Source organism: Pristis pectinata, chromosome 3 (genome assembly GCF_009764475.1).
Source record: "Pristis pectinata isolate sPriPec2 chromosome 3, sPriPec2.1.pri, whole genome shotgun sequence".
NCBI classification, from domain to species: Eukaryota; Metazoa; Chordata; class Chondrichthyes; order Rhinopristiformes; family Pristidae; genus Pristis; species Pristis pectinata.
The window spans coordinates 94,069,544-94,093,926 of record NC_067407.1 but is presented as its reverse complement, the minus strand read 5'-3'; the positions used below and the strand labels follow the sequence as shown (position 1 = coordinate 94,093,926).

The 24,383-nt window shown below is 38.7% G+C and overlaps 1 protein-coding gene across 7 annotated transcripts in view; it reads left to right on the top strand.

Moving 5' to 3' along the window:
* The window catches only part of ehbp1 (EH domain binding protein 1), a 315,890-nt gene that overhangs the window by 217,195 nt on the left and 74,312 nt on the right, over window positions 1-24,383 (top strand). For 5 of the 7 annotated variants that reach the window (XM_052011163.1, XM_052011159.1, XM_052011160.1 and 2 more), the window contains 2 exons: window positions 21,029-21,176; window positions 23,110-23,202. In XM_052011163.1, the coding sequence (XP_051867123.1) occupies window positions 21,029-21,176; window positions 23,110-23,202 (241 nt within the window). The remainder of the gene's footprint in view (window positions 1-21,028; window positions 21,177-23,109; window positions 23,203-24,383) is intronic. The other 2 variants (XM_052011164.1, XM_052011161.1) reach the window with 1 other exon arrangement.

The window sequence follows — 24,383 nt, the reverse complement described above, 5'->3', positions numbered from 1 at the left end:
CAAGAAGATTAAGAATTTTCAACAATAATGAAAGAGGAGAAGATAGGAAAGATCAAAATTCCCAGTAAACTCATAATTGCTTCTAAATATATTTTGCAGTATTCTTCCCTTCATACACCATTTCAATTTAAATATGTTTTCCCCCTATCAAATGACGTTTTTTGGGGTTTAACTGAGAACACCTTTGTATATAGTTTAGCACTTTCAATTCTTTCTGACTTCCAAATTTTTTCAATGACAACTTAAGCAATTGGCTTACTATTTTCAAAATTTTTACCATGATTTTACTCTTGAGCATTATCTATTCTTGCCGCCTTCTCCATTCTTATGAATTGGAGTAGAGCAAAATAAACAACAATGGCTGAAGTTCCCCACTGTGTGTAAAACTTTGGTTTGATGGGACACCCTGTCAGGGGGTTAGTTAGGGGGTTAATACTCCTGCATTTTACATTGTGTGCTGCTGCTCATCACACAGTTATGAACATTAGTTATCTGCTTTCCACTTAAGTATTCAAACTTGCACTTAGTTGTTGTCCAAAAGGCTACTTAATGAATATTTTCCTTAAGCAAGATATATGTGGAATTCTGGTAGTTTTTGTGTCTGGCATGCAAGGAAAGTACCAAGGTAACAGTCTGCAGTAGACACAATGATCTTCTAGGTAGGTTAGTAGTGTTCCAGGGCATTATTGATAATTCACCAAATGAATTGGTTCATGAATGGAATATGGAGGAGTAAACTTCATCTGGAGCTAGGATTCTTCACCCAGGTTCAGGTCCTGCAGTCTAATGACACATGACAGTGAGTGGAATCCCAAGTTGCACTCAGAAACTTAACTGCAGATGGAATCCACTTGAAATACCCCACTTCTCTCAAAAAACAAAAAACTGCAAATGCCAGAAAACTGAAATAAAGACAGGATATGCTGGAGGTACTCAGCAGGTCAGGCAGCGTTTGGGGAGAGAAGCAGAATAAATATCAGAATTGGAAAAGTGAGAGAACAAGTGTGCTTTAAGTTCCAGAGAGGGGGAAGGGTGGAGAGAATGCCGATGACAAGATGGAGACAGATAATCCACATGGCACAAATGCTGTTCTGGCATCTGTGAGAGGTGTTGAATGCGTGTTAATCACAGCTGATGTGCCCATAGGAGTGTAAATAGAGGGAGATAAGTGAGAGCACAAGAGAGAGAAAAACAAACATGAGAAGCAGAATCCAACTGTTATTAAAAATTGAAATAAAAGTAAGTGCTAGAAGTACTCAGCAGATCAAGTAACAGTAGAGAGAGAAAGACTGTTAATGATACAGGTGGATGACCTTCCATTAGAAACGGCTCATTCTCACACAAACTGGATAGCAGGAGGAATAGACTATTCCACTGCTTGAGACCTGCTTCATCTTTCAGCTAGATTGTGGTGGATCTGATTGTAAACTCAACTCTGCCACTCCAGTAACATTTTACCCTCTTGCTATCAACAATCTATTTTCAAAATAATCCAACATTATTTCTACTGCCCTTTGAGGAAGAGAATTCCAGGAATCATAATCTAGAAAAACTTTGCTCCATCTGTCTTAAATGAGCATTCCTTTGTTTTCAAAAGCAGCCTATAGTTTTCTTTTCTCCTGCATTCATCATCCTCTCACCATTCACCCTGTCAAGATCCCTGCTCGATCTTAAATGTTTCAGGCAAGTCCCCCTCACTCTTCTGAAATCCTGACGATATAAGCCCAGCGTATCGAGTATATCCTCACAGAATTGTCCCATGTATTCCAGATATGAATCCATTAAAGAAGCTCTGAATTGCTTCGAATGCTTTTGCATACATAAATAAGGAGATTATTACTGTACACAATACTCCAGATGTGGTCTATCAGTACCCTATGTAATTGAAGCAGGACCTACTTTTGTGTTCAATTCTCTCTGTGATAAATGATAATATTCTGTTATATTTTGTAATTACTTTCCATACCTTCGTAGTGGCCTGTTGCAATCATGCACTAGGACACAGGGATCCCTCTACACCTCACAGTTCTGCATACTATCACCACTTCAGTGACATACTTTTTGGTTTTCCTGCTGAAATGGGCAATTTCACATTCTTCCACATTATACTCCATTTGCCAGAATTTTGCTTGCTCACTTAACCTGTCCTATATCCCTTTGTGGCCTCCTCATGTTCTCTTCACGACTTTCTTTACTCCCTATCTTTGTATGATCAGCAAATTTAGTAACCATACATTTCAGATCCTTCATCCAAGTCCTTTATATAAATTATAAGAAGTTGAGGCCCTAACCTCAACACTCCCCAGGGCCTAACGGGTGGTACCCCACTCATTACAAATTGCTAACCAATAAACTGCTCCCATTCACTCATTAACTATACAGTATAACCTTGTTTACAGGTCATCCCCATGGTCACCCCAGTTTTACCGTATCAGAGATATTCCCCCTGTCCCACCCTCTCATCAATTTAACAAGCTCCTTTTGTCTCCTTCCCAGTTCTGATAAAGGGTCTTCAACCTGAAATGTTAACTGTTTCTCTTCCCACAGATGCACCTGACCTACTGAGTATTTCCAGCATCTTCTGTTTATATTTTAGAAAAAGACCCATTTGTGCCTATTCTCTGTTTTCTGTTGGCAAGCCAATCCATGCCAAAATGTTTCATTCTACATCATACCTTTGATGTGGCACCTTATTTGAAAGCCTTCTGGGAGTCTAAGTATAGTACATCCACTGGTTTCCTTTTACGCACAGCACATTTCACTTCTTAAAAGGACTCCAATAAATTACTCAAATTAGTTCCCCTTCATGAAACCATGTTGACATTTTCTGATTACACTAATTTTTCTAAGTGCTCTCCTATAAACAGTCTTTAATAAATAGCTTCTTATATTTTCCCTCAGAATAAGAATCAGAGTTTTATCATTGACTTAGATGATGTAAAATTTGTTCTTTTGTGACAGCAGTACAGTGCAAAAGGACATAAAATTACTATAAATTACAGAAAATAAATAAATAATGCCAAAAAAGGAATAAACAAGGTAGTATAGATGGGTTCATGAACCATTCAGAAATCTGATGGCTTAGGGGAAAAGCTGTTCTTGAATCATTGAGTGTGGGTCTTCAGGCTCCTGTACCTCCTCTCCAATGGTAGTAATGAGAAGAGGGCATGTCCCGGATGTACCTATGACAGATGTTAAGCTAGCAAGGATGTAGTTTCTTGCTTTTTATCTTCCCTTTTTGAATAAAATTTACAATGTTTACTTCAAATCTACTAGCACCTTCCCCAAACTAGGGAAGTTTGGAAATTAAACTAATGCATTAATTATTTCACTAGCCCACTTTTAAGACACCAGGGATGACTGCCATCAGGTGTTAGGCTCTTATTGGCCCCCAGCTCCAACAATTTGCTTAGGCACCATTTCCCCAGTGTACAGGATGATATGATCTGTTGGTAGGGTGGGCAGATCAATGGCAGATGGAACTTAATCCCAATAAGTGTAAGGTGATGCATTTTGGGGAGGACAAATAAGGATAGGGCACACACAGTGAGGATCTAGGGAGTATTGAGTAAAGAGAACAGAGAATGTACAAGTCAGAAAATCCTCGAAAGTGCCAGCATAGATTGATAAGGTAAAGAAGTAGGCATACAGGATACTTGTGTTCATTAACCAAGGCAGAAATTTCAGAGCAGGGAGGTTATGGTACAACTTTATAAACATTGGTCAGGCTACAGTTGGAGATCTGTATATAATCCTGGCTGCCACACTTTTAAAAGGATGTGATTGCCTTGGAGCAGATGTAGTGGATGCCTGGGATAGAGCAGTTCAGTTATGAGGAGGGATCGGATAGGCTGGGTTTGTTTTCCTCGGGGGCAGAAGAGGCTGAAGGGGCTAGATAGCGACAAACAAGATTACGAGGGGGCAAAAGATATGGTTCTTAATAGAAATCTTGCTCCGTACCAGAGGTATCTAAAAATAACGGAGGACATACGGTTTAGGCTGAGGGGTAGAGGATTAGAGGGGATCTGAAGAAGAACTTTTTCACCAGAGAGGGTGGTTTCGAATCTGGAATGCAGCTGCCTGAGTGGAAGCAAGTATGCTCACAACATTGAAAAACTATTGAGAAAAGCACTTGAATTGCCATGGTTTAGAAGGCCACAGACCCAAATGCTGATAAATGGGATTAATATGGATGGGTGCTTGATAGTCGGCATGGACAAGTTGAACAAAAGGCCTACTTCTGTGCTGTATGCATCTAAGACTACTGGATCTTCCCCCTCTCCCTATAACTTCCTGTCAAACCCTGAGCAGATGTCCTGAATCCTGGCCCGAGGAAGGCAACACAACCTTCGGTATCGTTGCTCTTTCCTTCAGAGAACATACCTCCTGCCAGTTTTCTATCCTTGCCCCCATTTTTGTTTTGTTTGCTCCCCACACTTCAATGGCTGCTCGTACCATGATGCCGGGGTCATATTAGCTCATCCACCCTGCTGTTCCTACTCAAATCCAAACAAGCTGAAAGAGCCCAACCAAATGGATACTTGCAAAGTTAGCAAATAAGTCTTAATTCTGGAGCGACACAAGAGATTGCAGATGCTAGAATCTGAAGCAAAAAACACAATGCAGGTGGAACTCAGTGGGTCAGGCAGCATCTGTAGTGGGAAATAGACAGTCGACGGTTTTGGTGTTCAGTCTACATTGATGTTAGGTCAAATCAAAGCTCAATAGTTCTAGTTGATAAACAAAGATACAAAGACATTTGTGGAATTAGGTTAAAATTATCTCATTGAATGTCAGAACGGGCTGTAGGGTGAATGCCTTCTATTGTGATCATGCAGTTGTTTCTTATATTATGAGGGAGCTGACTGGTGATCTTGGTGGTACCAGAAGCATGTCATTTAGTTACCTGCTCTTGCTGAAGCCCTGAAAATTATATGGCAATATAAACAGGCAGTTCACTATAGTCCAGAATTTAGAACTTCCCTTAAGATACCCTGTAACTCACTAGCGCTTAATAGTGCAAACACATCTAAACCTGTTTACACCTAACCAGGGTGTGAATTGCCTTGTCATTATCTTCATAAATACAGTACCATGCAAATGTCTGACCAGGAGTTAATCCTTTAATCCTTTTACACCTGTTTCTGTAACACTTTTTACAGCCCTCTCATACTACTTTATTTTATCACATAATCCATCTGCATGTTGCAGTTTGCTTTGATTTCCTCATTATTAATTGTATTTCTGCACTTTTTTCAGTTTTGTTGAATTGTGCATATCCTTTTAAATATCCAAAACTTGTGTTATGATTTAAGTAACTACGTAGACTAATAATTCCAAAACTGGTTGGGCTAAAAAAAGTTCCTCATTCCAATGCTTTCAGTGATTCTGATTTTTCTCCATTCCTTTAGTTCTGAGTTGGTGCACATTTACCACTAGGATGTCTTCATAACTGAATATTAATTTTAAAAAATCAAACAATCCTCAGAAGGTCAGGTGGCTCTCTGGAGAAAAATATGATTTAGTTTATTAGGTCTCTGAACCTTTCTCATGACTTAAAATTATTGATGAAAAGACTTTGCTCCACAGATGCTTCCACACCTCTTGAGTATATCCTGTGCTTTCTGCTTTTAACTTCAGATATTCACTGGGCACTGTATTTTGTTTTAATATTTTTTTTTATCATTGTTTTACTTAGTGCCTAGAAGGTTAAGAAGTTGAATCAACTTGTGAAACAAAATGGAAAGGAAGATAACTTATTCATTATTATTTCTATAAAAGTCAGCCTACATACCTAATAAATGAGTTAATCAAATAGTGAAGTAACCAAATTAAAATTTCATGCTAATAATTGGATTTTTACTGTTTAGTGAAATGCATGGTTGTTTTCAGATGTATATCTAAATGTGATAAGACCTCATTTTATTGAAAGACTATGATCATGAGTCTGATTTCATTTTCTTGTAACTGTATTGGTCAATTTTCAAAAGAACTCTGTAAATTAAGTAAAATAATTAAATGAACCAGTTTCAATCATTCCATGAGACGCATATCACAGCTTATTCTGAACTAAACTAGCTTTGTTTTTAAATTGCAAATGGGCAATAAATATGAGTTTGAAGAAGGTTTCTCTATCCATCCACTATCATTTTCAACTTTTTTTGCCAATTTTCTTCTCTTAGCTTTGTCCTGAAGTTAGTGACCTCTGTCTGCACAGGAATAGGAAGAATCACTTCCTTGTAGTTTTTTCAGGACAAATGACCTTTCAATACCTCATCCAACTGTCCACCATTTTACCTCTAACTTAGGCTATTTATCATAATCTTCATAATCAGACCAGTACCTGGCCTGAGTTGATATTTGCACATGCACACTTGGAAGCTATGATAAATGCATTATGATCAAGAATCTGAGCATAGGAAATATTTTGCTCTTCTCAATTTTTATTGGTACCCTTGGTGCTGTCAGAATTGAGATCAGTTAATTCAATTCTTGATGTTGATTGAAACATGAGATTTTGTGATCCATTTGGCCACAATGCAGTACATCTACTCATTTAAGCAGTAGGGAAGATCTAAAATTTCATTTCAATGGAACTGTTATTTCATTGCTTTATGTGGCACGAAGTTAAGGCTGGCATTTTTTCAAAATATATTAAAGACTTGTTTTTCATTTCAACCAATTTTCATAGCGAAATGGACAGTTAAACTAAACATATGCACTTGACTGGAGTATTGTTATAGTGCTCGCTAATACAGCATGATCTCTGATTAAACATACGATTCTTATGGCTGTTGTGAATATATAATATAATCCTTCTCTTTGTGTGGCTCTTACAAAATCCTCTGTTATTGTGTATGAATTTTATCCTAGGATATGGAAAATCACTGATATTTTGCTTTCATTGAAGTGAAGACATTGTTATGTACAGTGTGAAATTATCTGTACAGCTTTTCACTTAAGCAGACTTTTGGTGTCGTACATAGTACTGTATATGTACAGTAAATACATGGAATTGAGTTACAAGATTGTAACACAATCAGTAACATGGCAAACTACAAAAGCAAACAGAGTAATATGTAAATATCACCTGATCTCGAGAGTTCAGATGACATTAATATTAACTCAAAATTCTTGTTCGTTTTTGCAATGTGAATGGTTTTATTTTAAGAAATTCAAATATACTGTGGTCTCTCAAAACCTCACTATTGGTACTGCATATACAAAGATTACTCAGTCCTTTGATATTTTCAAGGAGGCATTTCAATTTATACAGAAATTTCTTTCATGGTAGTTTTAGAGAAAATTGTGTAGTCTATTCTACTGTAGAGAAATTGCTTTAATATATGAATAGAAAAATTGCTTTAATATATAAATTCCAACAATTAATTGGATAATAATAGTTTCAGTACAGATATATTAATTGAGAGGCAACCATGTGATTACTTAGCTATTCTAAAAGATTTTTCTCTTATAACAGTTTCATTTTGCATAACAATTACATTTGATCAAGTGACCTCAAAGCTTGCAAATAATGTGGTGCAGCTAAACAGTAGAGAAGTGCTTCAAAATAATTTACTTGTGCTTTTCTTGGCGTTCTTTGGTGATCAGGAATCTAACCCATTTAGGAATTTTCATTAGTTGCTATCCACTCAGATGTAAGGTATGAGAGAAACCAACTACACTAACTGGTAAACAGGAAAGATAATGTAGAAGCTCTTTACAGGTCAGGCAGCATCAGTGAGGAGAGAAACAAATTCAAACATTCGAGGTCATGAATCCTTCATCAGAGCTGGAAGATTCAGAAACTAAGTGTGTTTTAAGTTGCAGAGAAGGGAGCGGGTTGAGAGTTCCGAGGGAATACCTAAAATCGACTGCAGACCAAAATTTCCAGCCTCTGCAGTTTTTTTTCCTCTATTTTAATCAGTAGTTTGTCCACTGCAGCTGTAACTTAAAAACAAAACTCTGAACTGCTATTTTATATTCGTAGTGTGTGGGAAAAAGTACAAATGGACTAGAGAACAGAAGTTGCTTTGCTGTCCTGCATGGGTGACTTGAGCTGCTCAGCCTGACAGTGGCCAGAAAAGGCACATTTTGTTTACCTTGCCGTTGAGGGTGGCTTGCTTCTGAGCAAGTACATGGAGAATAATTCCTTTCATGCTCTGCATTACCCATTAGCAGTACTGCCACTTCATTAATAATAGATGTTTTGTACTGATGTCACTACTTTTGATGATAAATTGGTAAGATAAATCAAAGCATCAGATTGGGAATTCATCACATAATATTGTGGATGGAAGTACATCCCTATTTTTTGCTGACAATATTATAATTGTCTGGCCTGTAGTGGTTTTAGGAAATTACTCAAAGTTCTAGGCTGAAGTATCATGGTCTGCTTAATTAAACGGCTTAAATGTAGTTGTTTTCTGGTTATTTACTAACAAAAAAAAATTCTAATGGCAAATCAAAAATAAGATTGACCACAAATAATGTATCTGTGCTGTGTCCACATTAGGTGGTTTAGTAGCCATGGTAATTGAGTAATAATGTTTTGGAATCCCCAGATTTAACAGCCATTAATTAACTCCAGCATGCTGAGTGAATGCCTTGGTCAAGTACATTAGAGGATTCTAAGTTTATTGCTTTTATACCAGGAGAGTAGAGGCCTTTAATTAGGAACTAATATGAAGGCACTGCGGATGCTGAAAATCTGAAATATAAACAGAAATTGCACAACATTGCATGAGAAAGAGAGCCAATGTTTCAGGTTGATGGCCTTTCTTCAGAATTGACCTGATTTATTTCCAGCATTTACCATTTATATTAATTAGAAAGATTAGTTAGCAAGATTCCTGATGGAAAGATAAACTGGTATGCTACAACTCCATTTGAATTGATGAGAGCATAAGAATAGGGGCGTTAACAAGAATTTTAATTACTGGAGAAACTTGTATGCACATTCTTCATTTTTATGCCCTAAACATGTGCATATGCAAAACATTGCCTTGTTTTTAGAGTGGTTATCGGAAAGGCCAGTGCCCCTGTTTGTTGGTCCTCCCCCTTCTTCCTTGGACATGATTTTGCATGTGAATATAAATTGAAGCTAGAATAATTTATACAGACCTTGAGATTGCTCTGCTGTTCAATAAATTGATGGTTCAATCATATAAAAAAAAACTCCCCCTCCCCCCACCACCACCTTCCTGCCAGGCAGAGAATTATAAAGGTTTAGAAAACCCTGATTGCAGATGTTTCTCTCCATCTTGGTCCTAAATGACTACTCCTTTATTGTGAGGCAATGACTTCTAATTCTCCTGCCAGGGGAAACATCCTCCATGCTTCTAAATTGCCTATCACTCTCAGCATCTTATCTTTCAAGAAGATCACCTCAAAATCTTATAAATTCCAGAGATATACACCAAATCCAACTCACTTTCTCCTTGTAGGACAACGCCATCATTTCAGGCATCTGTTTAATAAAAGTACACTGCTGTGCTGCTAAATTCCCTGACTGCAGAAACAAAAGACACACATAACTTCAGGTGTAATCTCACCAACGCCCCATTCAATTGCAGCAAGATTTCCTTAATCTGTAATGTTATTCTCCATTTTGTGAACCAGTGTACACTCAGAATCCCCCTCAACATTGACAGTAGTTTCTTACTATTTAATGTATTTTTTCTATTCTACCACATTTTGCCATCTTCTTGGCTACTTACTTAACCTGACTGTATTCCTCTATACATTCTTTGCATCCTCTTCACAACTCATTTTGCCATCTTGTTTGGTGTGTAATCAGAAGAGTTGGATGTTAGACATGTGCTCTGTTGTCAGAGATGATTAATGCCTTGTACTTCTGTGGCACAAATATTATTTGCTTTTTATCAACATGTGCTTTGATGTCATCAGAGTATGTGGGCTGCTTCATTTATTTTGAGGAGTTGTGAATGGAATTGAACATTATGTAGTTATTAGTGAACATTCTTACTTCTCATGGAGGAAAGATCATGGATAAAGCACTGAAGATGTTGGACCTGGACAATGCCATGAGGATCACCTGCAGTCATATTCTGGGGCTGAGATGATTGGCTGCCAACAACGATGGCCACTTTTTTTTTGTTTGAGGTATACAAGTGGAGCATACTCCCCATGATTCCATTGATTTTCTTTTTACTGGAGTTCCTTGACAGCACACACAGTCATATGCTTCCTTGATGTTAAAACAATCACTCTCACCCCTGCTCAATTTTGTCCATGTTTAGGCCAAGGATTTAATGAGGTCTGGATCCAATTGGTCCTGCCAGAGCTGAAGTTGAACTTTATTGAGCAGATTCTTGGTGAGAAAGTACTGCTTGATAGCAAGGGTAACATCCTCCATCACTTTGCTGATTGTGCATGGTGTCCAGCCCAAGAGTCATCTCTCCAAATTCAGACACGAGACCCAGATGTTCATGGGAAGACTCTCCAAAGTCAACAAAGCTGCGAGTACTTTTGCTATGTTGGAAGCTGGAGCCTAGGTTGATGTCTAGTGGCTCAGCTGGTTCATTCTAACCATGTTTGAAAGTAGAAACTTGATATAATTAAGTGGCTTTGTTTCAGGACTGATGCTATAGGCCAGACTGGGTAAGGTCGCATGTTTCCCTCTCTGAAGGATTTCAATGAATCAGATGTTTTAGTATGACAATCCAGTTTCATGATCTCCTTTACTAATGCTAGCTTTCTTAATATTACATATTACTTAATTCAATAAATTCGAAATCATCTACATGGCCAGATTAGAATTTATGTTTTTATAATGTTAGTTCAAGCCTTTGGATAACTGGTCCAGTAAAACGACGCATTTATTACTATTCTCTATTTTCAATCCTAAGAGTCTATAATTTTGTAATGAAGCACTTTGTGCGATCATTGTATTATTTAAAGTTGTCTGTCAGAATTTAAATGGCTCTTGCTAAAGCTAAGGCTTGGCAAGATCAGATTTGATTTTGGGGTAAGTAGAAATCCTACTCCATCACACTTCTTATGCCTGCTCCTCACATGGAAAAGCTTGCCTTCTTTGAAGCCCAAACACAGAACATCGAGAGTGACAATATTCTTAATCAAACCCGTGAAGTTCACCAAAGGCATGAAATGTGAAATATATGTTGAACTAATATTGTTGTGGGTATAAAGATCAGATTGTCTTCCTCAAGTGCTTATTGGGGGAATCTGCGCACGTTATGTCTGGGTTTAGTGAGTGGTGAGCATGGATGGCTCAGAGCTTCAGGCAAATTCTGGGCTGTAAAGTTAAATTGTTATCCAACAGGCTGTTGCAGGACTAGTATAGGTACGAGGAGGCTCAGAATTATATGCGTGGTTAGACTTGATGACCTTTTTACTTTTAAATGTGGTCAATTGTTTTTGTTTTGTAGCACTGTGTACATATGAAGATTGTCAGGAAGATGTGGCGGGCAGATCAATTGCTGGAGAAATGCATAAAGTTATTGATAAATTGGGGATTGTGAGGATGGAAGAATTGAGTATTTTAAAGGAAACTGAGAGAGTGCAAGAAGAAACCACTATAGACTAAGGGCACACTAGGATGGAAGTACCGGGAGTTGATTGGAGTACAGGAGGGATTTTGAGGAATAGCGGCATGGAGACGAGTGCTGGGATGGGAAAGTGCTGTGAGGAATGATATTACTGAAAGGTGATGTAAGAGAAGTATTTTCCTGAGGTGTTTTCCAGGAGTTGGGTCAACACGTTAAAAAAAAGACAGTGGTCTAGAGGAGGGCATTCAGCTCAAGACTTGACACTTGGTTCTTTTGCGTTGACCTTTTGACAAACCCATCAAAATGTTTTCAAATATATATACAATTCCTTCTTAAAAACAAAATATGAGTTCTTTACCCATCATTGCTGACAGAGCCAACTACATTATAATAATGTGTTATATGATCCTGATTAATTATTTTATTGTTGATAAAATTGCATCGAAATTATTGAAAAGCTCACACTTTGAATTGGCACCTTGTAGGTGAAGGACACAATTTTGATGTTATCCCTTGAAAACATTTTGAAGTAGTTATTCAGAATTTCAGCCTTGCCTCAGTGTTGGCTCTCTCGCCCATAAGGCAGACCCAGGGTTCAAGAGTCTGAGACTTGATCTAAACTGACACTACAGAAAAATACTTGAATGATACTGCATTGTCATCTTCTAGATAAAATATTACAGGTATTCTGAGGTCCCATCTGTTCTTTCAAATGCATGTAAAGAAATCTCATGTTCAAAGAATTCCACTGTTGTCTTATCAAATGGGTATCCCTCAAACAGCACGACTGAAGTATCTAAATTTTGTTTGTGGTACTTTTGTGTAAACAGATTGGCTGCCACAATTTCCAATGTTATAATAGATTAAGTATTAGAGAAGTAATACATTGCTTTTGACACAGTTCAGGAGATCCTGAGGCTATGGAAGCTAATATGTAAATGCAATTTTTGTGTTTAATATGCAAGTTTAATATTTCATGCTCACTCGCCATTTCAGGCTTGTGCGCATCTTTCAATATTCCCACTTCCCCTTCTGCTATTTTACTACTAAAAGAAATTTCTCCCATTTTATTTTCTTTTAGTAACTTTGCTTTTTTTCTCAGTCTAGTTACCCCCCCCCCCCATGATCAACTTATTGACATGTTTCTGCATGCTGCTGTATTTATCTCTGTGAACCCTCTCAGCTTTCTACCTGCAAGATTTGTAAAGGTCAATTTCCTTTTCAGATCACTTTTTATTTGCTTGCTAATCTATTGAGAGTTGTGCTTGTTTAGACTGAGCCTAGCTCTATACATATATTTATCCTGTAAAAGTGTTTCAGTTGACTTGTGTTGAATGTTAACTAACATTCCGTTTGCTTCAGCTCTTTCCTCATCCACTGAATTTAATCCTGTTGAAGGGATTTTCTCATCCCCTGATTTTTGGTGTATCTGAATCTAAGATCATGGTGAATCTTGTTCTTCTGTAGTTTCAGTGCTCTAAGGGCGCAGTGAATTCCAATTCTATATATTGCCTGGGACATTTTTCAATATCAAGACAAGACAGATATTGCCTCTTGTGGATTACCATAGAGTTAGTACAAATCAATCTTGAACTACACTCTCAAACTCTGATTCAAAGCACTTTTTTGCCTAGGAGTTCCCAAAAAGATGATTGTGTAGGAAACATTGTACTCACAAGTGTTGCAGACTTGGAAACTGCTCTGAGGGCGCAAGGTTGATTCACAGCAGGAAATCCCTAGTTGAATTTTCCATTTGGTGTCCAAGTTGGAAGAGCTGTCCCACAGACTGAGCGACAGCCTGACACAGTTGAACTCACAGAGTCATCCCTTACAGATGACATACCAAACCCCTCCAACACAATCCCTGGTTACATTCTGACCTACCAGAGATGGCAGCATGGTGGTAATCCTTTGAAGTCTCATGATATCAGATCAAACATGGGCAAAGAAGACACCTCTTGGTTTACCGTCTACTGAATCGGTAGTTCCCCACTTTGGCATTCATTGGCATTACCTTTGACCCCTACTTGACAGTCATCATTGACCAGGCACTCAACTGGACCAATTGCAGAAATACCTTTACTACAAGATAAAGTCAGAGGCTAGGTATCATATAGTGAGTAATTTGCTCATGATGGCTTACCGCCTTTCCACAATCCACAAGACTCAGGTTAGCAGTGTGATGGAATATTCTCAAATGGCTTGGGTGACTGAAGCTTCAACAACACTCAAGAAGCTCAACACCATCCAGGTCAAAGCAACCTGCTTGATTCGTACTCCATCTGTCACCCTGGATATCCATCACCAGTGCACAGCAATGTGTACCATCTACAAAATGTGCTTGCCTAGGCTTCTCCAACATCATCTCTATCGCCAAGAAGGACAAAAGTTGCAAGTGCATGGGAATGCTACCACCTATGCATTTCCCTCTAAGTTGCACACCTTAGTGAATCCTTACCCAGCAACGTTGTTGGACTACCTTCACCAGAAAGATGACGGCGGTTCTGGAAGCTGTTGTTAATTTCCCAATGCATATTTGATTGATGTTTCCCATTATATTTTGATTTTTTTCCCCAAAGTCCTTCATTATTTTTGAATCAAGCTTAATGTTCCTTGCATTGATATGTTGCAATTGCTTTGAGTTTTCTTTTGCATTTGAATTTGTCATTGCAACAGCCCAATTTCTATCCTGTTTGAACACACAACTCTGAATGTTTAACTATGCTTTTGATATTTACTACACTCTGTAACCCTGCAACCACTACTTCCAACATCTTATTTTACTGTTTAGAGTAGTTTTGCACTAATCATATTGTAGATTTCTCTCTTGTAATGTTCCTTGATCTTTCTTTTTTGCTGGTACCTAAATCTCCAAGATTGGTGTGCAATTATTTATATGTTAACTGTTTTATTCTATGAATGTGTGCTGCAGGTTTTCTCTGTTTTGCTCCTGCAGTGTTTGTCTGACATCTTTAGGTGGCTCTTCTCCACTGTCTTTCTTTCTTTTCTGCTTCATCATTCTTTTCTCTTTGATTCCCTTAGAGGTAGTAGGATGTGACATTTTGTGCCAGGACAATGATTTGCTATTGAAGGTAGACTATGTTTACAACAACATATGCATAAAATATGGCTTTCAGGCCTCCGTAACTTTCTTTGTAGCACCTGTCTCATTTTGTGTTTTCCACTTGCCATCTGTGAACATTCCCTACCACCTCTCCATTCTCTCTTCTCCCTCTCTCTTTCCATCTCTCTCTCACTTTCTCTCTCCCATCCCTTGTGTTCTCTGTGGAATGAGATCTGCTAGGGTAGCAGGAAAGTTTTCATGAAGTCAGGATATATTCAGCTTGAAGGTGGAGAGGCATAGATTTTCTGGAATGGTGAGGTTAATTTATCAGAGAGTGAGTAAGATTGGCCTATGTTCACAGACATTAAAGAAGATCTCATCAAAACACATTAGATTCTGAAAGGGCTTAACATGTAGATGTGGAGAGCTATTTCCCCTGGCTGAGAAGTTGAGAATTCGGATCGTTGTCTCAGGAAGAGAAGTCGATCATTTCGGCTGGACAAAGGCAAATTTATTTCATCAGAAAGGTTATAAGTCACTGGAAATCTTTATTCCAGATGAATGTGGATGTTCAAAAATTTATATTAAAAAATCAGCAGATGCTTGAAATCTGGAATAACGAAGTGCTGGAAATGCTCAACACATCATCTCTGGAAAGAGAAACAGAGTTAACGCTTCAGGTCAGAACTAGGAAAGAGATAAAGTAAGTGAATGAACAGGGATGTGAATGCTCACTTATTGTGAACACTCAAAACTGAGATCAAAAAATTAAGGGGATGCAGGGTTATGGGGCCCTGTTGGTAAAGTGGACCTGTGGCCGTGATCTTATTGAAATGAAGAACAGGCTCAAACGGCTCTATGACCTACTCCTTACTTTTCTTATGGTTACACTGATTACCCAACCTGAATTTTGGTCAGGGTGGATAGACAAGGTGCAAGCAGACATAGAGGCCTTAAGTAAACATTTAAATAAACTTTATCTGGCAGCAGGCCCACTTACTAGGCTTAAAATTTAAATAAAAGACAAATATAACATGCTTACATTAGCACTTGGGGATCATGAGCTTGGAAATAGAATATAGATGAATATAAACTTTGAAAGACTTTCTCCACTACAGTTTTGCCAATGGGCCACTGGCTATCCTCTCATCATTGACATTGGTTATCTGCCAGCCTACTGGCTGTTCGATGGCCATATCCCACATTAGCTGTTGCCCACTGGCCACCTTTGTGTCAGAGTATGACACTCCCATTCTATTTCACCCAACCTTGGAAACGTTAGAAACTATGTACAACACTAAGTACTGACAGAAATGTTGTTACATTAAGATTGTGGTACACTAATAATGGGAAGGTTATAAAATGCATTGTATTATGCAGAAAAAACTTTAAATATTACAAAAGAATGACTTGATGCACAGGCAGAATGAAGACCACATGCCTCAGGTGAAAGCATTGAGAGTGAGCGAGAGCTGAGCAATTGCATACAGATGTAATGTAGTCTCTGTTTTATGTATTCTGTGCACCTCTCTTCCTGTTCACCACTATCCCGCTAAAACTCTGCGTGTGTCCAAATATTGACCTGTGATGCATAGAATTTGTGCTCTTCAGTAACCTCTGGGATGGAGAGTTGAAATTGATTCCTGAAACCTATCCCTTCTCTTTTGCTCCTTATTCCTATTATTCTTTCTAACCTTTTCCTTTGACCCCTTTCCATCCATTTGTTCCCTCAGAGCCTTTATTTCCATTACCCTTCCATCCCCCAGCTCCTTTATCTAGCCTTCCCTCCTCTGTTGTCTCATTCTATCCATCATTCCTCTTCTTTGCTACCGTCTACTTTCTTCTCACCCTGCTGCCTTCTCTTTTTCCCCTACCTGCTTCCCTTTCTTTTCTCCCTTCTTGCTGTCTGCTCCTCTCCCTTCTCTTCCTTTTTCCTTTCCTTCTAATTTGAGTATGTTTGTAGATTGCAATTGATGAGGCTTGTTTCTTTGGAGTTGCAATTAACAATATTGTCAAACTGCAGAGCAGTGATTTGCAAAGTGGCGTGGGGGGGGGGGGGTCGTTACCATTTGGTTTTATAAAGTGGATCACTAAATTGGATCAGGCAGGAGTGAGTAGAGTGCAGCCCAAAGAATGTAGATAATAATTAGGATACAATTTACGTACATATGGAAAGTCAGGTTGATCAGAGGTGCTCAGCATGGCTTTGTGCGAGGGAAATCCTGCCACACTAATTTGATTGAGTTTTTTGAGGAGGTAACTAAGAAGATTGACGGCAAGGTGGTAGAAATTATCTATATAGACTTTAGTAAGGCATTTGACAAGGTCCCACATGGTAGGCTGGTTCAGAAGGTTAAGGCACATGGGATCCAACACGAGCTGGCTAATTGGATCCAAAATTGGCTTAGTGATAGGAGGCAGAGGTGTTGGTGGATAGATGCTTTTTTGATTGGAAGTCTATGACAAGTTGGGCAGATGGAATTTAATCCCGACAAAAGGGGTGGTGATTCATTTTAGAAAGTCAAATAGGGGTAGTACAAATGCAGTAAATGGTAGGATGCTAAGGAATATTGATGAATGTTGAAGAAGGACGTGCAGTTCAAGTCCGTAGTTCTCTGAAAGTGACGAAACAGCTAGATCGGGTGGTGAAGAAGGCATGTGGCATGCTTGCCTTCAAAGGTCAGGGCATAGGATACAAAAGCTGGGACACTGCAATTTTATAAAACACTAGTTAGACCGTACTTCGGATATTGTGTCCAGTTTTGGTTGCCAAACTATAGGAGGGATGTGGTTACATTGGAGAGAGTGCAGAGGAGATGCTCCAGAATGTTGCCTGGATTGGAGGACTTTGGTTATGGGGGGAGATTGGATAGGTTGGGCTTGTTTTTCCTGGAGCAAAAGAAGCTGAGGGGTGACCTGATAGACATATGTAAAATTATAAGAAGCATTGATATGGTAGATAGTAACAATCTTTTACCCATGGCATGGGTATCAGAAATAAGAGGGCAACATTTAAGGTGAGAAGAAGGAGTTTTAAAAGAGATTTGAGGGGAATGTTTTTTAAACAGAGAATGGATGATATCTTGAACTCACTGCTAGAGGAGGTGGTGGAATTAGATACATTTGCAGCGGTCAGGAGGTATTGAGACGGGCAATTGAATGGGCAAGGCATAGAAAGATACAGACCAAATGTGAGCAAATGGGATAAGTGAAGATGGGCAAAAAGAGTTAAGTGTGGACATGGAGTGCTGTAAGGCCCATTTCTGTTCTGCACAACTCTATGACCTTGTAGCTAGTAGGAGAAAGGCCAAGAGCACAGCAGAAAGAGGCCAGGGAGCTTGATGGGGAGTCTGGGAGAGAGAGGCCCGGGGAACATAGGAAGGGGAGTCTGGGAGCTCAGGGGAGCGTGGGAGAGAGAGGCCGGGAGAGCTGAAGAATGGCAGGAGAGAAAGGCCTGGGGAGTTTGTGACCTCTTTTATGACAGAAATTTATTTGTGTAGCCGTTGACAAAACCCATGGTAATTTCCTCAGTAAACTATTGAAGTATACAAAAAGGCATCATCCTTTTGTCCTGTAAATCTATATTAATTCTCCGGAGAATTTAACGTTAATTGTATTCTCAACAATACTGCTGGAGAACAATTGTGCATGCACATATTTTGTATGCATCCTGTAGCAATAGTAAACACAGAAAATACTAGAAAATCACTACATTCAGTGAGCAAGGAATATGAGAAAAGACAAATTCACATTTCCGATACACACCCTTCCTCAAAACTGAGTTCTGTGAAATGGTCTTAATTCAAGAGGTATTTATATATTCTATTTATATTTCAAAACTCCAATCATTTGAAATTTGTTGCTCTGAATTGAAAAAAGTTGTAAATTGTTGGGACAATTGCTACCAGACATTGAAAAATTATTTTACTATTAACCAAAATGAAGTGATGTATGTTGAAATAGAATATACATGAATGCATGTGGATTGATTTTGTTTTCTGATCTCTCCAGCAAATTTAAGCCAGGAGTCATATGAATTCCAAAAAGAAATAGCCAGATCTGTACAACTTGTGCCCAATGGGTGTTTACTACTGTAATTATTAAAATGCTTGTCCTTCAGTAATTCACTTGGAAGTTACAGCCAATCAATCTGTATCTGCCCCTTTTCAATTTCAGTGTTGTGACGAAGCACTTTTTATTTTCATGAGATGTGGGCCTGCACTTATTGTCTATTACTAACTGTCTTTGAGAAGCCTTGGTGCGACCCACATGTAGGTACTCTCATAATGCTATTGGGTACTGATTTACAAGATTGGATCATGTGATAATGAAGGAACTATTATATTTCCAAGCCAGGATAATGCTTGGCGTACAGGCTATGGTGTTCCTGTGCCCCACTGCATTTGTCCTTCACGGAGGTAAAGGATGCAGTTTAGGAAATGTAGCTGAAGATTCCTACTGGAGTTTTTGCTGTTATCGTGTGACTTGTAATTCTTGTGTGAAAAGACAAAACTTAACCAGTTCAGAATTTCAAAAACAAAAATAAAAAATCATCATTTTCTCTTCTACTATTGAATTTGTAATATATTCTTCAAAGTTATGGTTTTACTGCACAATTCATCATCTGATGCAATTAGTGTTTGTTACTAAATGTAAAAGTTAAATATAGTGGCTAATAGAGTCATATATTTGTTATTTTTAATATTTGATTAAATTGTTTTCAATGAGATGCCTTTATTGTTCTTTTGGTACATTGGTATAAATGAAGAGGGTGCCCCAGAAGAGGAAGTTCAGATAGCCCCATACCCTCTTGCACACTGTGTGGAGTTGTACAAGAGTGCTGTTGCTGATGTGAACATCAGCGATTCATCCAGTTAAAGAATTGCCTGTAGGGACAAAATCATTTTTGATTAACAAGATATAAAATTTAAAGTAATATGAGAAACAGAAAAAACAGCAGATGCTGGAATCTGAAACAATGCAGAAGTGCTCAGAGAACTCAGACAGTCAAGCAGTGTCTGTGTGAGGATAGGCAGCAATACCTCCAGCACGATTACTCTCGACACTGGTGTCCTACAAGGCTGCATCCTCAGCCCTCTACTTCCTATACACTCATGATTGTGTGGCCAGATTCTGCTCTAACTCCATCTACAAGTTTGCAGATGATACCACCGTTGTAGGTCGTATCTCAAACAGCGATGAATTGGAGTACAGGAAGGAGATAGGGAGTTTAGTGGAATGGTGTCATGACAACAACCTTTCCCTCAATGTCAACAAAACAAAAGAGCTGGTCATTCCCTTCAGGAAAGGGGGCGGTGTACATGTACCTGTCTACATCAACAGTGCTGAGGTCGAGAGGGTTGAGAGCTTCAAGTTCCTCGGAGTGGACATCACCAACAGCCTGTCCTGGTCAAATCACATAGATGCCACGGCCAAGAAAGCTCACCAGTGCCTCTACTTCCTTAGGAGGCTAAAGAAATTCGGTTTTCCCCTTTGACTCTCACCAACTTTTATCGATGCACAATAGAAAGCATCCTACCTGGATGTATCACGGCTTGGTACGGCAACTGCTCTGCCTAGGACTGCAAGAAACTGCAGAGAGTTGTGGATACAGCCCAGCGCATCACAGACACTAGCCTCCCCTCCTTGGACTCTCCTGTCTTTACCTCTCATTGTCTTGGTGAAGCAGCCAGCATAATCAAAGACCCCACCCACCCGGGTCATTCTCTCTTCTCTCCTCTTCCATCGGATAGAAGATACAGGAGCCTGACGGCACGTACCACCAGACTTAGGGACAGCTTCTACCCCACTGTGATAAGACTATTGAACGGTTCCCTTATACGATAAACTGGACTCTGACCTCACGATCTATCTTGTTGTGACCTTGCACCTTATTGCACTGCACTTTCTCTGTAGCTGTGACACTCTACCCTGTACTGTTACTGTTTTTACCTGTACTACATCAATGCACTCTGTACCACCTCAATGTTCTCTGTACTAACCCAATGTAACTGCACTGTGTAATGAATTTATCTGTACGATCGGTATGCAAGACAAGTTTTTCACTGTACCTCGGTACAAATGACAATAATAAACCAATACCAATATGTGCAGATATTGCAAAGTGGGTAATATCTTCCCTGTGTAACTAAATAATAGTCACGATGTTGTAATGGGCAGTTGCTGCTGTAGTTTATCTCAATGATAAAATATATAAAAGATTAATTAATGTTAATGAAGTAGAATTCAAATGTAATATTTTTACTTGTTCTTCTATTTGAACAGTTTGCAGTTAGATTATCTGGCTTCTCCACAGATAAAATTGTTGATGGCACTCTCTGCAGTGTCATTTTTGCTATCATGGTGATCAATTTTGGAATGAAATTACATTTTTGTCAATTACTGTGATGGCAGCTATTCAATATCTTTCCAGTATCAAGATGAAGAGCGACGACGTCAGTTGAGAGAGAGAGCTCGTCAGTTAATTGCAGAAGCTCGATCTGGTGTTAAGATGTCTGATCTCCCAAGCTACAATGAACTGTCTACAGAAAAATTGAGGGAAAGATCAAAGACTGCTGGAGGTTAGTAACACCCTATGTGCAACATCTCATTTAGTTATTAGAAATTTCATTCTCTAATATCTCAGTACAATCACAGTGAACAAATGATTTGAAATACTGGCCCCGAGATTAGTGGATTTATATCTTTTAGTATAAATAGTATTGCAGCCCTAGTGTTGTTCACTGAAGTTGTGTACTATCTTTGGAATGAAGACAAAGCCCCTGCATCTCTCTCTAGTTTCTCCCTTCAAGTTTTGTCTGACTGATCTTGTCAATAAACTTTTCTTCCTGCTTCCTTGCCCATACTCCCACTAAACCTCTGACTACCTTTTTTGTCTTTCTGGCACCCACTTTTTTCAAATCTACCCTCATCATCCTTCTCAGAAAAAAACCTTCCCTCCTCCATCCAAGCAAACCTGCCCATCTCTAACCTTCTTCCTTTCATCTTTGGAACTGTTGAATTTTGTAAATCTGAAGTTCATATTCTCCCTTCTTTGAATTCCTTGTTTGACTCTCTCCAATTATATTACTATACCTTTTGCAGTACCAAAACAGTTCTTACAGAATGTCATGTTGATATGCTTGTGACAAATCTTTATCTTCTTGACACAATTGACCACACGATTCTCCTCCATCACATCTCATTTTGTATGCTTGCCTTATTCTGTTCATATCTGCCCATTTGATGGGGACTCAGTTGCAATGGGTTCCCATACTTAACTCTAGCACTCTCCAAAGATCAATCTTTAGACCTTTATGATCTGAAAATACAATGACAGTTTTCACATGTATGCTGACATCCCAAGCTTTAACTTTGGCACCTGTCTTCTTGGTCTCTCCACTATCTCTAATTTGTCAGTCTGCTTGCCTGGCATCCTGTAATGGGTGAGAAGAAATTTCCTCCAATGAAATATTAATCTCAAAGCCACTATCTTTGCTCACCATCACAAATTCCATTCCATAGCCACCCTCACCAACACTCTCCCTGGCAGCCATTTGAAAGTGAGCCAGATTATTTGCAAACCAGCTGTCACCTTTGACATGGGAATGACTTCAGGGCCATATTTCCATGTCAACATTGCTTACTTCCACCACCTTAACTTTGCTCAATTTTGTCTCGACTCTTGTGCTGAAATCCTCATGCATGCCTTTTCTCCCCTGCAACTTGTTTATTCCACTGCACTCCTGGCCACTGTCCCTGATTCTACCCTCCAAATATAGAAGCACTTTGAGCTTTACTCACCAATCTCCAACTGATTATGACATTTCAAATAACATGGAAGACATAAAAGGCTCATCTTTGCATTTATTAACAATTTTAACATCATAGAGTAGGCTTCCTCTGCAATTTACAGAACTTCAGAGGTAGTTAAGATGCAGTGGATGCAAGGTTGCATATTTCAGGTATTACTGTTGATATCAGGTTGCCTTTAAAAATAAGGGGTTACCCATAAAGAAAGAGATGAGGCAATTATTTTCTCCACAAGTTAAAGGTCTTTGGAATTCTCTTTCTCAAAGGAAGCAAAGTCGTGCATTTTTTTTAAGACAGAGGTAGATATTTGAAAAGCAAGGGGTTGAAAGGTTACAGCAGGTGGATGGGAATATGAATTTGAGGTTGCACTCAGATCAGCCATGATCTTATTCACGGCAGAACAGGCTTAAAGATCCGCATGGCTTACTCCTTCTCCTAATTTGTATATTCATATCAGCCTGCTCATTCTGTTGCTTGTCACTGCTGCTGTGCATGTTGGATCTTACAAACACCAATCATTTATTGTGATGTGAATCGTTAATCTGTGCAGGTGTTCTATAAATAAATATAAGAACAATGAACCATCCATTTTCACTCACACTGTCTTACATTCTTGCATGTATGAATATGCTAATTGGTGACTAATGTTTTCAATGATCCAATGTGTTATGATTGCTTTTGCTGATTTTCTTGTTTCTACAGATGATAATGCTGGGGTAGATACTAATGAGGAAGGCCCTATTTTGGGAGGTGGAGAGGAACACACTAACAATGAAACTGACCTTGATTCTTTTGGTAATTCTAATTATATTGTGCTGTTTAACCTGTGGAAAATGCAATTATTGGTGCTTGCTGGAGCTTTGTGCGTCTTTCTTGTCTGTTTTTTTATAAAGCATCTATTACAACTTTGAGCTGCAGCAAACTGTTTTCATTGTGATACCTTGAAATTATACACCATAACTTGTATGAGCACAGTCATATATGATTCATCAATCATGTTTAGTTTTTCTTGACATAACTCCAGTATCTTTAATCTCCCATGATAATACCAGTACAAAGTAACTGTAAATCAATTTTAAAAAAGTATAACTCACCCAGTGACTATGCACTGTCACAAGAAAATAATTTTCCACTTCAAATAAAAACATATAGGTACAGTATGTTTGTTTAACTTTTCCCATCACATTTCTTGGAATCATATAAGCTAAAGGCACAGGAGGAGAGCATTCAGCCTGTTGTGGCCTTCCCAAAAACTGATATTTTATGTGTGGTTCCAAATCCATAGTGCCATCTGCTCTTCAGTACAATTACATGTGACCATTCCTCACGTGTTATTAAGTGCTAACAAGTAACTGAATCGTAGGACCATTATAGTTATGTCATGACTTTCATTGGACACTCATGCTCAATATAACCAAGAATCACTGGGTGATGCACAGATTTCTACCATACTATAAACTCAGAGGCAACATTGAAGACAGTTTTGCATTCCATTGCCAATAATGTTTCATGACAAAAACTTAGAATCAAGCCTCATATCCTTCAGATGCTACCCACCTATTGTTTTCTTTGATTATCAGAATTTCCCATGTGGTCACTTCTAGTCTTTGTCCTGCAGCAATGGTTCCCAAATGTGTCGCTAGCCTCCCATTGCTACAACAATTCGCATTGATTTTGCTTGTTGATTTTAGTTGCCTGTCCAACCAGTGGACAGGAGACTCTGATCTTTCACATGGAAAAATAACAACAGATCTAACAAGGTTACATAGGTTGATGAAACAGGAGAAAATGTCTGTTTAGTGCTGACATATTTTGGAAGTTCTGCAAGCAGGATAGTATATAAAACCAAAGAAATTGATTTTCTACCAGACTTCATCTCCTCATGTTCAAATTCCAGAAACACTTGCAGATTGCAGGGCCATTGCTCTATGCTACTAAGTTCCAAGACAAATCACATATTGTAAAACCTCAGCACC